General features: G+C 54.5%; 1 protein-coding gene across 1 annotated transcript in view; it reads left to right on the forward strand.

The window, feature by feature from the left end:
- Positions 1-15,018, forward strand: part of TCF7 (transcription factor 7) — a 68,671-nt gene that overhangs the window by 35,334 nt on the left and 18,319 nt on the right. The window contains exon 4 of the mRNA XM_067304829.1: positions 11,463-11,595. Coding sequence (XP_067160930.1) covers positions 11,463-11,595 — 133 coding nt within the window. The remainder of the gene's footprint in view (positions 1-11,462; positions 11,596-15,018) is intronic.

The raw sequence follows: 15,018 nt of genomic DNA on the forward strand, positions 1-15,018 counted from the left end.
AATTTGCGCGAAAGGAAACTGAAAGGCGCTACCAGCTTCCCTCTCCGCGGGTCGGCCCGGTAAAAAATTGCTCCTGCAGCCCTCTCATTCGAGCGTACAGACAGAAAAAGAAAGATGCAGAAAGAGCAGGGCTTGAATCTGGGTCTTGCACCTCCTGGGAAAGTGCATCGGCCAGGCAGTGGTTCGAAATTTTACCCTGGACCTAAAACTTTCCCAACAAAACTTTGGTGAAAGTGTGTCCTGCAGAGAGTTGCCGTTTCCGTGACTTGCGTTTTCTTACAAAAATAAAATTCTTTAAAATTCCTGACCCTTATGCAGTCCTAAAGCAGGTGACGCGCTCCGGTTGTAAGAGTCTGGTCATTAAAACTGTACCAAACTCGGTGATTTCATTCCTTGCGGGTTTGCACCCGTTGTTGGTTTTCGTACTCACATGAACCCCAAACTCAAAGCAAAACCAAGCTGAAAGAGCAAAGTTTCGTCAATTATTTTTCTCATTAAAACCATATGAAATTGTGAGTTTCTCGTTTTTTCAGTGGGAAACCTTTGATCGATCCTGGCTTGTGAACTTTTGGTCAGCCTGGTTTAAAATGAAATTCAAGACCGGGTGCATTTTGTGTGGTCTCCGGTTTTGACGTGGAGGTTTTTCATGTCTGTACTAACCATGCTATTCCCGGGCTGCTGCTCGGGGTCACTCTCATAAAGCTGTAGCCGAAAACTTACTGGAGTTTTTGGAAAAAGTTCTGCCGAGAAGCTGTCCTAGCTGTAGCAGTAGTCATTTGCTATTTATTATTTAGCAGAAAGCAAAGAGAAGTTGCACTTTGCTGTGTTTCGGGACTAGTCCAAGTTATAACCCTGCCTTTACGGCCAGCATCACCTGACATTATGTTTAGCTGCAGTATCAGAGGCAGAAAATTAAACTTTTCAGACAAAGTCTGAAGTTTGGAAACAACCAGCTCTCTAAAATCTAACTTCCATACTGAAGACCCAAAGATGAAAATAATCATATTACCTTTCACTCACATAATAAAATATTGTGCAATTAAACCTAAGAATCTCAATACCTGAAGAACAGGATTTGATGACACATGACAAGAGCTGAGTTAAAATATGAATGAATGACTTAAGACCGGTATGATAGGCTACCTTTATCATCACAAATTTACAGAAGATGAAACCAAGGCATAGGACAGGAATAGAGCTTAAGTTTCCTGATTTATTCTTTCCTTTACCTGCAGTTCCACCCTAAAAAATGAGCCCCATAAGTATTTCTAAATAGACTCTGTAGGCAATACCACATAAAACGTGATAAAAGGTCAGAAAGGATCACTATTTGTAGAGTCAGACGTCGCTGTGGTGCTTAATGCATGATATGCCTCTTGGTTCGCTCTCTCGTTGCCTGGTTCATACTGGGAAATCTAGCAGCAGAGCGGCGTGGGATGTGCGAGTGCCCCCCGCCGCCGGCCACGGCCACCGCCGCTCCTGGCCGGGGATTAGCAGGCAACCGCTAAGGAACTTCTAGAAGTCAAGTGGCAGGACAAGATTAATTAGGATTCTTTTCTAATCCTAATTACAATGCTGTTTGCTTCCCATGATAGGAGGCGTTCGTTATCATATGTATAAGTTTGCTTCTTTACCCTGTCTGCTTCCCTCCCCCCCAACAAAAAAAGGTTAAATAACATTTAATACATTTTTACAGTAATTAAAAAAATCGACTCTTCTGGTTTTAATCTGGTAAAGACATCAGATGGGCAGAGGAGAAAACCATCCAATTCCCTATTAATTTCCCTTGCCGTCTAATTATATGCAAATCCAGCAAGCCCAGGTTTTAATTCAGCCATTCGCATTATGAGATCAGAGAACGACTCAAAATGGGAAAGTGGAGTTTGACATATCGTCGGGGGCTCTCAAGAATTCCGCGGCAAGATAAATTCTACATTTTAATTAAAATGTTTATTTCATTCTGCGCACAATAACGCTTGCTTGCTTTCAGCGGAGAAAAAGGGTGTTAAGCATTAAAGGAACTAATTCCTCGTATCGAGAAAATTAGGATTTCTCCCAGGCAGACACACGGTGTCATCCCGGATTAGCGGCTGCAGCGTTCTTTGTAAACACGCCGCCCTTGCGAGCGAGGAGCGCGGGAAGCTGCAGGGTGTCCATAAAACATGCCTTTGACTCCGAAGGGGATCAGCGTCCCTCTGCCTCCTCCAGAGAGGAGCACGGCACCGCGGCTGGGAAATACGCGGCGGTGCCGATCAGCGCAGGGGGGCGGCCGTCACGGGCAGGGAAGGAGCAGGACCGCGCACCGGTCCCGAATTCGGCGGGTGACGTCGGTAACTTGCCCACCTTCGCTGGGTGAGGTCTGGTCCTGCCGCAGCTGCAGGCAAAGCTCCTCCCGGCCACGGCGGGGGCGAGCAGGGTGCAAACCCCAGGGGGGCTCTGGTTGCCCCTTCGTGGTGGCCCACACCGTAGTCCTTGCCTCTTGGTCTTCCAGCCAGCAAGCTCCAGGCTGGCCGGGCCGGGACGTTGGTGTGGGCTACAGAGCCGGACTGCAGCCGGCCGGGCAGCTCCCGGGGGCCGGGCCAGCATCCGGCCTCCTGCTCCAGAACACTCTAGGAAAGGCTTTGGGGAAGATTTTGGTCATCTGTCATTCATTCGTTCATGGTCGTCTGTGTTGGAAGCGCTTCTGACACCCATATACGTATCAAAGGATTTCACCATAGCAATGGAAGGAATGGTGAAGAAAGGTGGTGACTATTGTAATTTATCTTCCCCTCTTGGACCTTATTATCTGTCATTTAGCCAGTTGCACACACCTAAGGCATGACCATATCTGACATTAAAAGATCTTCTCTTGGTGTCATCTGACACTGTGCAAGTGCACGGCCTTGGGAGCTGCATGTGGTGGGAGAAAGCTCTCTGAAAGAGCCAGCAGGGTCAGAATACCAATACTACTATTATTGCTATTATTATTATTACTGTTATTATTATTACTGTTATTACTATCACTTTTTCGAGCGCAGTCACCAAGCTGGGGATTTCCTTTTCAGACCAGCTTAGACGCTTCTGTTTTGTTGCGCGTTTCTTCAACCCAGCGGCATCCCCACCTGCTAAGATCCCCCCCGCCGTAGCGGGGCTTTGGGAATATCAGAAGGCGGGAAGGAAAATCCCGCGGGAAGTGGCAGTGGCAGCCAGGAGGGGCCGGCGAGCGGGCGCCTGGCCCTGGCCGGGGCGTGCGGGTGCTTCCCGGCTTCGCTCGCCGGCCCCGCTCGCCTGCGCAAGGGGCAGGTTTCGCCCTCTGATGTTAGGAGAATCGAAACGCCTTCGATCGCATCGGAGTTTTTTCTTGTTTGTTTGTTTTTTCTTTAATTCCCCTGTGCTCTTTCAAGTCAGTGGGCTGTTTTTTTGTTTTTGTTTTTGTTTTAAATGAAAAAAAACAAAAAAAGAAAAGAAAACCCAGCGGAGCAGCTGCAAGCCCTCCTGCGAGAGCCCAGATGACATGTAAGCAAACATTTGCCGCCTGAAAATGTGCCTTGCTGACACCTCAAGGTTTCCTGTTCGGTTTATTTGCCAACAGATATACCGAGAAATCTCACAGAATTTTCCATCTGCTGCCACGGCATATCCTGACCAGAGACGGACTCACAAACCAAATGCCGAGGCCAAAAGCCCCTTTGGCTTCGTGTCAGGTCCAAGCCCTCCTCTAGATAGATGCGAGTTTTGTCCCCCGATCCTGCCGGGTGTCTGAAAGCGGGATGCAGATCTTACCGTGGGAGCCCGTTTTCTGCATTTCACCGAACCTTGGTGCCGTTTTGCGTTGTGGGTCTCGGTGCTCGCTGCATGCCGGACGAGCCAAAATCGATTTCCCTAATGCTTCTGGAACCGGTAGCTCGGGACTTCTTACAGCGAGTGCAACAGCTGGCCCTGTTGCACGCTTTTATTTCTCGCTTTCCTGCCTCGCCCCCTTGGGCATTTTCCTGATTAATTCTGGGTATTTCGCCAACTGCTCTGCTTTGAGAGCCGGGGCAGGATAAAGGAGGTCAGATGCTATCAGCCGCCGGGGGTCAAGCGGGTGCCGTTTCGGTCGGAGCCTTTGCAAGCTCTGCCTGCAGCGCCGGCGTTTGCCGCCGCCGGTGTTTCGCCTGCCGTAACGGGGCCGGAGGGGGGATTTTCTGGCAACACGCGCGTCCCCTGCGACAAGGGCAACGCTGAGCCGATGATTTTAACATCGCAGCAGCCGCGTTTCGTGGGCAAAGCGGCTCGAGAGCAGCGGGACTTTCTGCACCGTTGAGGAGCCTTCCTGAAGTGAGGTGGCCCGTCTTCTAAATGTGACTGTAAATATTGGGCAGTGATGTCAAAAGCTCGTTTTGCAGGGGGTTTCTCTCCTCTGGGAGGGGACGTAATTATCTCAGCGCTTGTCCTCTGTCACCGTAAGCGAAGCAGCCTCTGGGAGGGACTTTTCATCTTTATTTTTCCATGCCTTTTTTTTTTTTTCGTGAAGAACCACCTACATCTTTCTCTTAGAAGATAAATACTCGAGAAGCGAAACGGCTCTTCCTGTGCCCGTAAACGGTGAAAAGCTCAGCTATTTCCCCCGCAGAGTTTAGCTTAAAAATAATAACCATCCTTGCTTAAAAACAGAAACCAGCAGCAGCAGCGGCAGCACAGGGAGTCTCGCTGCGGAGCAGCACGTTGCTCCACTCTGGAGCATCAGGCTTCTCGCGGCAAGGCCAGGACATCGTGGGTTTTCCTAGGGAAAGCCCGACGGCCTCCGAGTTGGGCCAGGGAAGAGCTCAGAGAGAACTCGTAAAAAGTTGTGAAAACTTGTAAAAAGCTCCCTGTTCTTGCCGTCGTGCGTGGAGCGCTGTCGCCGGGAGCCTTGCTGAGCACCGGACGGCTCTGACCTCCGGGGCGCAAAGCTTTAGGGGCCTCGGGCGTTGCGCGTCCTCGTGCAGCGAGCCCGGCACGGACCGAGGCTCCTAACGCTGCTCGGAGCGTTAAGCGGTGAGCGAGGAGCATCCTGGCGCGGTGCCCCCCCGAGAGAGCTGCCGGGCGAGCGAACGCGGCAGAACGCCGGGCTTTGCCACGGGGGCGAGCGCCTCGCCGTGAACGTACCCAGGGAGCGGGAGCGTCCAGGAGGCGCCTCGCTAGCGCGGACGCAAGACAAAACCCAAAGGCTCGCTGAAAGCTTTCAAACCAAAAGGTTTGGGAACCAAAGCAGAGCCGGATTTTAAAGAAGCTGAAAGAAACCGGAGGGAAAGCGGAGAGCTGAGTCAACAGTGCTCCGCCCGCCTCAAGGTGCGAAGCGCAGGGATGAAAAGCCGAGCTAGCGACGCCGTTCGCTCCTACGTGGGATGTACATTTAAGCGCAGCAGCTCCGCGTCGTCGGTCATGTGCCTGCTCAACAGCGCGTGTTTTCGCCCTTCGTTTGACCATCGCCTGCAAATATTGGTGGGCGCCGGTGGCGCAGCCCCGAGCGGAGGCGGAGGCGGCGGAGGTGGAGGCAGGGACGGGGCGTCGAGCCCTTCGCTCGCCCTGCACCGTGCACCGCGCACCGTGCACGGCGGAGGTGCCGCTCCTGCTGGAGCTCGGCTGCGCCGGAGGGACGCGGGGCCGGGGCCGAGCCGGGGCAGCGCCCGAGCGTGGGCGGCGTTAACTTTCCCTGCTTCCTTTCCGCTGCGGCGGCGGGCTGGAGAGAGGTGACTGCAGCAAAAGTGAGAAAAGAGAAAGAGCATGCCGGCGCGAGAAATGACTAGGCGCCGGCGGCTGCTGGCGTGCGGGGAGGTCTCCTCCGTCCCCCGGCCGGCGCACGGGCGCTTGCAGGCGCCGCGGCACGCCGTCTGCAACGGGTGTTTGGGGCGATGGTTCATCACGGCAGCTCCTCGCGCGATACCGCAGGGAAACAACTGTCGAAAGTGCCTGTGGGCACCATCTGGTTTGGTTTGGTTCTAACGGGGGGGGGCCCAAACCGGGCGGTTTTAGCAGAACTCAGAGGTGCCCCGAAACTTTGCAGCTCTGCATTCGAGCCGTGCGCTCCAGGTCCGTGTCCGCGAGCAGCCGGCGCCGTGCTCCGAGCCGTCTGGGGCGCAGGACGGACCCGGCCCCTGCGAAGCTGCTCGTTTGCACCGACGGTCGCACGAAGAGCAAAACGCCGGCGGCTGGTGCTGGCTGCAGCGGCGGCGCACGCTCCGTGCAGCCTGACCTTAAGCCTTGCTTTCTGTGGCGCGATGACTAATTTTGCAGAGAAAAGGAATTGATTCCTCATTGAATCAGCAACAGCAAATTTCATAGGTTTTGTTTTTCATAGCCGACGCGTAGACTCATCTCTGAGAAGTGACGTGAAGCCGACGCAGTCAGGGGTGACCTCTTCGGCCTGGGCTGCGCCGTCCTGGCCCGGCCGCGGGCGGTTCGGGGGCACGGGGCAGTGCTCCCTCGCCGCCCGCCCGCCCGGCTGGCGAGAGCCGTCGCCCCCGCAGGTGCCCGGCGCCGTCGCCCCCGGGACGCCCAGGCCCCCGGCGCTGCGCGGGCGCCGCCGGGCTGGCCCACGGCCTTCTCATTTCGCTATTTCTGGGGCCGGCGATGTGGGAAAATTTGAAAGTGATATGACTAATCTCGCCTCACCGCTGCCGAGGCTCCCCGGCGGGAGCTGGAAACCACAGCGCGCGCTCGCCGGGCGCCGCCGCCGGCCCGGGCGCAGCGCCGGCTTAGTGACGGCGGGGGACTACTCATCTGCAGACCGGGGGGTGTTTCCAGCTTTGCCTCGCCGGGCGCCGGAGAGCGGCAGCGACGAGCACGCGGGGCCGTGCACGGGCGCGCTCGGCCGGGGGGGCTGTGGGAACGCCAGCCGGGGCAGGTGGCGATGCTCCGTGGGATGTGACGATGCTCTGCGGGATGCAACGATGCTCCGCAGGATGCAATGATGCACCGCGGGATGCAACGATGCACCATGGGATGTGATGATGCTCCACGGGATGCGGCAATGCTCCGTGGGATGTAGTGATGCTCCATGGGATGAGGCAATGCTCCACGGGATGAGGCAATGCTCCATGGGATGCAGCAATGCTCTGCAGGATGCAGCAATGATCCACAGGATGCAGCAATGATCCACGGGATGCAGCGATGCTCCGCGGGACGCAGTGATGCCCTGCAGGGTGCAGAATGCTCTGTGGGGTGCAGCAATGCACCGCAGGATGCAGCGATGCTCCGCGAGATGCAGCGATGCTCCACGGGATGCGGCGATGCTCCACGGGACATGAGTCTCCCAGGCTGCTCCAGGCAGGCTGGCGGCTCCCTCAGCAGGGGCTTTTCTGCCATCCAGCCCTCGTTTGGTTTCCATTGGGGCTGGTGACCGCAGGAACTTCAGCTGTCCCAGGCATTTCCCAGTGCTTCCCCCTGCCTGGGGTTTGGGCATTCGGAGGCCGACAGCCTCAGTTCATGCCCCTCCGTGCACCCCAGCCGTGTTGCAGAGAGCTCGGCGCCCCGTGGAGTCCCCTATACTATATACAGGGCAGGGTGCCCTATGTGCATGGGTCCCCTATGTGCATAGGACTCCCTATGTATGTAGGATCCCCTATGCCTGCTGGGTCCCCTACATACATGGGATCCCCTATGTGCATGGGGTCCCCTACATGCATGGGATCCCCTATGTGCATAGGACTCCCTATGTATGTAGGACTCCCTATGTGCATGGGATCCCTACATGTGTGGGGTGTCCTGCTTGCGCAGGATCCCTGCCGCCAGGCTGGGGAACAAGGCCAAGGGCAGGCAGTTTCCAGCGATGCTGTCGCTCGTGGCAGAGGAGCTGTTAAAACCTCTTTAAAAAAAGTATAGGAATGGCGTAGCAGGGCTGAGACGTCTGAAAGTATTGTGAAAAAACCTTCAGCAGGCTTTTGCCCCGCTCCGAACGGGGAGCGGAGCAGCTCTGGGCAGGATCGTCCGCTTCTGCAGCAAAGCGCTGCTGCGCGTTCAGAATTCCCTTCTCCTCGGCTGCCGCCGCTGCAAATCCCCTGGTGCTTAGGGCTGGCGTTTATAAGGTGATAGCGCAATTCTTAAATCAGTCATACTTCAAACGTGTGGAAAATCTGTAAAATATATGCTGCTTTCCTACACAGCAGCATCGTTTACGTGGCTTGGCTTTAAAAACAAGCTATTAAAAATCCAGCGTTTTACTAATTTTGTTTTTGTTCAAAACGCGGGGAAAACATAAAAACTCTTGAAAGCGAGGCATCTGCAAACTGGAGACGGGGTCGCCGCCAGGACGGGCACCCCGTGCCTGCGCGCAGCCAGGCAGAGCGGGAGCAGCTCCGCAAGAGGAGCTGCTGCCTTTCCTCGGTGTAATCTGAATCGCGGCAGCTAGGATTACTCCTCCTCCCAGCGCGCTAGTGCCGCGGGATAGCTGCCTCTTCCTTTCTCCCTTTTTTTTTTTCCTAAGCGCATGCTGAGCACTGAGCAGACGTGACGCCCCAGGTGTGCGTCCAGCGGAAAGAAATTCTTTGGGGGAAAAGAAAAAAAAATCTCTAATATTTTCACAGAACTAAAACCCCGAAGAACACTGGAGTCGATGGAAGTTTGTAGTTTTGATCATTTCATTCTGATTTTGGCTTTTGACTTTCTGTGTTACATTGTGCCATGCTTAAGGTCAAGCTTTTAAACAAAAAAACACCTTTCAAGCCGGCAAAGTAAAACTGAGCCAGCAATGTAAAACTACTCATTTTTAGCAAGTCGAGACTAAATGTATCGGTCTTAAAAAAAATGAGTCAAAATACCTGTTAACACCAGGTGTTTTCCAGAAAGGTTTTGGTTACGATTTATCACCATTTTCTAATAAAAACCCACATTTTGTCAAAAAAATACATATATATAGAAATCTTGAGTAGCTGTGACCAGGCTGCCGCCCTGGGGCAGGTGTGGGGCACCCCGGAGCCGCGGGGTCCCCGCAGGGCCACAAACCCGAGAGCAAAAACCCTTCTGCTGCTCTGTCCCACCTGGAAACGCCGGTAAACACTGCTGTAAATACACGTTTTTTCCGTGGCAAGGTCCCAGCTGACCGGCTCGTTGTCCCAGCTGCCCTGCAAAGGGGGAAGGAGAAAACTACCTGGCCTGAACGTGGGACGTCGTCCCAGTCCCGTAACGAGCAATCCCGCGGCACGGTCTTCCAGGGGAAATAGTTAAAATGCACAAAAACGAGCACCCGGCAAAGCAGTTCAGCCTCTTTAGCACAAGTTCGACTTCTACTTTCGTTCCCCCAACAGGTTTTCTTTTCAAGGTACCTGTAGGTTGAAAGTTAAATAAAAGTCGAGTTGCAGAAATTATTTAAAAGACTATAAATGCCCTTATGCTAAATCCAGTCCAGCCGGCAGAAAACGTTTACTGTGGGGTTAATTTTACAGCACGTGACACAGCATCAGCTGTGATTTCTGGCTTTGAAGACTCTCTCCAAGGTTCATGTGCCGCAGCTGATTTGCAGAAACTAAATCTAGACCTTACAAAAAAAGGGGAAACGATGCCTCCCCTCCGGCACGTTCATTTTCATAGCAGGAGGCCTGACGTCCCCGCGAGGGCGCACGCGGCCGCCAGCCCAGGAGCCGGGAGCGGGGCCGCGGGCTGCACTTTGCGGGTCGACGGCAGGACTCCGGAGCTGCCGGCGTGTCCAGCGGTGGGAGCGCGGGAGCGCGGGCGGCCGGCGGCGCTGGGAGCGGCGGAGACGCCGCGCGGGAGCCTTGCGGCACGGCTCAGCGCAGAGCTCGTCCTGCTCCGGCTTGGTGCTGAGGGGCGCCCGCAGAAACGCGTGTCCCTCTTGAGGCTGTGCGGCACTTAAATAAGCTGAGCCGTAGCTATTTTTAAAGCCATGCCCGGAAGGCTTTGCTGCACCTCCTCCCATGGGCAGGAGTAGCCGAAGCTCAGCGCTCCGGATGGGCTAAGCAGGGGCAGGCGCAGCCCGGACCTCCGCAGCCCTGCGGCAGGGCAGGAGCGCCGGGATCGCCCCGGTTTGCGCTGGGGCGGGGGTCACGTTCCCGATATCCCCCGCACGCGGCGAAGCGGCACCTCGTGTGCATCAAGGTGTAAGGTTTGCGGTCATTCTTAAATGCAAAAACCGCGTGCCTCTTGCTTTTGATTTGCACGAGCGAACCTTTGTGGGAGAGGCCCGTGTAAAGCGGCGTCTCCATCGCTCCGCTCTGCCTGCCTCGCTGCTGCTCGGGTTTCCTCCGCCGAGCCGCGATGTGAAGCGCAGGACCTGCCCGAGGCTCTCCGCCTGCTTTCCCGGCAGCTCCCAGCCTCGGCGCAGAGGTCCCCGGACAGGTCCTCCGGCCCCCCCAGATCCGACCGGTGTTTCGTGCTCACTCTGCCCTAGCAAAATCATTACCGAAGTGAAAGGCAGCAGTGAATCAGGTGCAGAGGTCTAAAATGACTTGCCAAAAGTCGTGCAGCGAACGCTTTGCAGATGCCCCGGTGCAACGCTGAAGGTCTGGGTAGCGATTCCCAGCTCCCCGCGCCTGCACAGCTTTCTCGCGGGGGCCGCTCTCGTTTGCTCCCAGTTTCGCTGTGCGATCAGTCCTGTTTCTCTTTCCGGCTTTAACTGGGACTAATCCTAGCGTTCCGCCATCCGGGGGAAGTCGGCCGGGGTTGAAAGGCAACCGCGGGCGAAACTGGGCATGTACGGAGCAGCCCGACGCTCGGGGCGCGGAGGCTGGAGGCAGGCGGCGAAGCGTGCGTGTGCGTGCGCGTTGAACCGAGCAGCGTGCTTCGGAAAGGTGCCTCTTTGGAAGGAACCGGGAGTCACTGCAAAAGAGAGAGGGAAACTGGGGGCTTTTTTGTTGTTTTTTTCCTAAAAACGCCGGGTACGTGCTGGCCCTGCTAACACCACGGCGGAGGAGCGCCGTGGGGTCGGAAAGCGGCTCTCCGCTCCGACGCCGCAGTGCGCGGTGTGCACGTCCGGATCGAGACCCAGGCGGGTGTGCGGGACCCCACGCACGTGCGCGTGCTCCTGCCCCTGCGCGGGCGGGCGATGGCGAGCTGCGCCGGCGCAGAGCAGAAAACAAGGGTGCTGCATTTGGTAACGTGCTTGTAGCGGTCATCCTGGAATAACAGATACTGGAAACGAATTTAAAAAAAAAATTCTTCCAGATTTTGAAAGCTGATCTATACCTAGCCGTGCTCGTCCGCTGCGTTGGCCAAACCTACACCAGCTTGCGGTTGTGTCACTGCTTGATTTTGCATTTTCCGTGCAGGCTGCTGCGCTGCTTATTTATTTAGGCGAGGGCACTTTCCGCCTTGTCCTGGAGCGGCGCTGGGGACGCTTGCTCGCTGCAGCCTCGCAGAGGCAGGGCTGGCGATGGCTCCGGCGCTCCTGCCCGTCGGAGGCTCGCGGGCAGCCCTTTCCCGGGCTGGCAGGCGGGTTGCCGCCGCGCGGAGCCCCCCCGGCGCCGTGCCTGACCCCTCTGCTCCCTTCCCCTTGTGTCTTGCAGTCTAACAAGGTTCCCGTGGTGCAGCCGTCGCACGGAGTCCACCCGCTCACGCCGCTCATTCCCTACAGCAACGACCACTTCAGCCACGGCTCCCACTCGCCCCACTTGCCCGCCGACATCAACCAGAAGCAAGGTAACGGCGGGAGGGGGCCAAGACCGGGGAAAACCAAGGGTTGGCGCCACCACCCTGGTCTCAAATCAGTGGGAAAAGTTGAGTACCGTGAGCAACTGGGGCATTGCTCGGTGACAGGAGTTTATTTGAGGTTTAGCTTCTGAGCAATTCTTTATAATCTCGGCCAATGGGCGTTTGATATCAAAAGCGTCAACCTTGCTGGTCGAATGTGCTTAGCTGCCTGTGCAAGCTGCCTCTGCAGCTCGAGATCAGACCGGAGCCTGAGAGATGATGCAGAAGAGTCAACCAGAAAATGGAAAGTAATCTTTCCTTTGACTCATACCCAGACTGTTGTCAGGCTGTCATTTTGAGAAAATAAATGTTTGAAACAGGAAATATTTTGACTAAATAGGATCGGTGTCTGATAGCTAACTGGATTTTTATATCTGTGTGTCAGTCCGTGGCCACACGTTATGCGGTTGTCACACTCTCCGGGTTGCTGTGTTAGGCCAGTGCACATCAGTTATCTCACGAGACTACGGAGGAAAGTACAGTACAGAGAGGTTAAACCCTGAGCTGTAAAATATAGGCCAGAAGTCACCACAGAGCAGCTTTCTTTGGGGGTTAGAGGCAAGATGATTGTAAAGTCAGACTTTTCTCAGGTTTCTATCTAGCGCAACAGAATCTTAAAAAACCTATTCAAACCACCCAAACTTTGGCACAAACCTAGTCTTGATTTCATGTAAAGTGAGCAAATTCAGAGTTCTGTGTCAAACTACATTGTGGGAGGGATTCAGGGTTCATCCGAGCAAAGAAGTCAGTGCCAAACCCAAGGCACGACAACAAGCTGTTGCAATTTGGGCAAGTCCTTCGTCGAAGATCTCCGTAGTTGCTCACTTTTACGAACTGTCCAGCAGATGTCAACTCTGCCAAGTCAACTGCATTTCTAAAACCAATCTGCAATCACGGATGCTCTGGAAGTGGTGCTGAACTCTCGTTGGTTTGAACGCCGGAGGCCACATTTGGGGCCCGTCAGTGGCACTGAGGGGAAGGATTTATGTCCGAGGTAATAGATACCCGGACGCATCCTGGTTTTCTTCCAACCAACAAATGCTTGTCAGCCACCAGAGTATAATAAGCTCAGTAGAAAAATACGAAGAGTTAACAGATTAAAAACTCAAGTAGTGGCAGGTTTCCAGATCTCAGAAGGAAGCGTGCACATTTCCACGCGTCTCCCTCGGATCTTGAGGGAACACAGCACCACACACCTTGCCCACGCCACCTTTGGGAACGGCTTGTAGGGCCATCCATGAGCCATCTCGGCCATGCGCCAGCCTGCGTCTTTGGGGTCCCTCCGGACTCCTGTTCCCCACGCGGTGCCCACGTTCGTGCATGTTGGAGGCACCGGAGATCCCGCAGATCCCTTTGCTGGGAGGTTCAGACCAGCATCCTCAGCTGGGACCTGCCTCCACGGTACGGTCACCTTTGCGTCCCTCATCCCTGTGCTCACGGTCGAAGGCAGGGGCTTCCTTCCCCCTTTATGTGGATGTGACCCATCTCTATTTTTGTCATGGGAATGTCTCCCATTATCATACAGGCTTCCCTTTAAAGTATTTCATGGGTGGAGAGTTGACAGAGAGCAGCCCCTGTCTTTTATTTCTTGTTTTCTCACCCCGATGCTTAAGAAAGAAGTTAAACACTCGTTTCAATTCATTTTCCTACCCTCAGAGGAGTAACATAAACAGAATTTGAATATGCAAAAAGCAACAAAAAAACCCATAGCTTCCTCCCACTCTAGCAAGTACTTTATTGAGAAGCTCATCAATTTGAATTTATTTGGAATCCGCAAGTCACAGTCACTAGTAAAATGACCTAGAGAGACTACAGTGATAACTCCCTTGCGTTTCAACGCAAAAGAAAACCTTCCACAATATACAGCGTGAGCAGAACTTTTGGCCGAGTATCATCATTTGCCTGTTTGCTTCAGCTACTGCTGCAAGTGCTGCTGTTGCTGATGTCTGTTCCACAGATGAGGAAGCACCACCAGGATCTTCTGAGCAAATGGCTAGCGCTTAACCTCCGGGCCATCGAGAGTAATGTGTGCTCTGACTTACGCAGCTTTTATTATTGGAGGTCTAAATCTCAGGAAATCCTGGTAGTGGGTGCTGGGTTTAGCTGGACCTTGAGCTGGACCCTGTGTCATCTAGGCCGGGGTGCTGGGTCCCTTTCAGCACAGCTCCAGGCAAACCACCGCACTCAGTTAGGTATCCCTTTCCCTTCACTTATGTATTTCTTTCAATTATCTTCTAATAAGGTGCTTGGAACCCGTTGGTGTCATTCCTAAGTCATAATTTATCATTAACGCATCTGGTGAATAATCCAGACTTTTCCTGAGTTTGCAAACTGCTTGCAAGTAATCACAGATTTTGTAAACGTATTTATCGTCCAGGACAGGGGCTGAACAGTCTCAGTGCACGATTCTTTCCGTGAGGCCGGTTTGCGGGTGGTTGATAGCTAGTGTTTTACATCGGAAAGTCACACTGTTTTAGCTGGATGCAGAGATGGTGCAGTGTGTATCTGTTTCCTCTCCGAGTGATCTGTGATCCTGAGGTCCAGCCATCAGCGTGAATATTGCATATTGGGAATCAGAATTCATTTTTGGTGAGAATTCTGCAAAATTCATCGATCCTACCCCTGAGATACCTGACAGGAACATCCGCTGAGCTGGCCTCAGAGATAGGACCGGAGAGCCGCCAGGGTGAACTGTAAAAAATTCAAGTGTCTTGGAAAACAGTGTTTTGCAGAGTCCAGCCAGCTAGCACATATCCCGGGACGTGGCTAAAATCCCGCCCGAGCATCAGGCACCGTTGGATCCCATTTCACGTGTCTCGGCACGGCACGACGTTTCTCAGGCAGCGCTTCGCCCTGCCGCACACACGCTCTCTCCCTCTCTTTGCTCGTGGAGGACACGTAGCATGTTCTGAAGCCCGGATAGAGCTGATGATAGAAAAGGGTAGATATTCTGGCTGTCTCCTCTCCCCTCCTGTGCCAGAGGCTTTGAAGATCCCACAGGGATTCCCCTTGCGAAAGGTGAATTCCCACCTGGCGCGGTACCCAGCTCTGCGGCTCCTTGGCTCCCGCGGAGCAGCAGGAAAGGACTGTTTTTAACGGAGACTCAGATCCTCTAAAATCCAGGCAATGCTCCCGCGGGGGTGTTCCCGCTGGGCGCTCGGGGAGTCGCGGCGGGGGAATGCCGGGACAGGCGGCGGCATGCTCAGGTGCGACCATGGATGGTGCTTGTGCAGGAGCAAGCCGGCTTCCCTAAATGATTGCACGAGTGGTTTTGTTCCTGCAGCCGTGTGTGCTATCCGCCGCATCTCCACGTGCGTTACCAGGAGAACCAGAGCAATAAAATAGCAACTACAATGTCCTGCCATTTGCGGG

This window comes from Apteryx mantelli, chromosome 14, assembly GCF_036417845.1.
Source record: "Apteryx mantelli isolate bAptMan1 chromosome 14, bAptMan1.hap1, whole genome shotgun sequence".
Lineage (NCBI taxonomy): Eukaryota > Metazoa > Chordata > Aves > Apterygiformes > Apterygidae > Apteryx > Apteryx mantelli.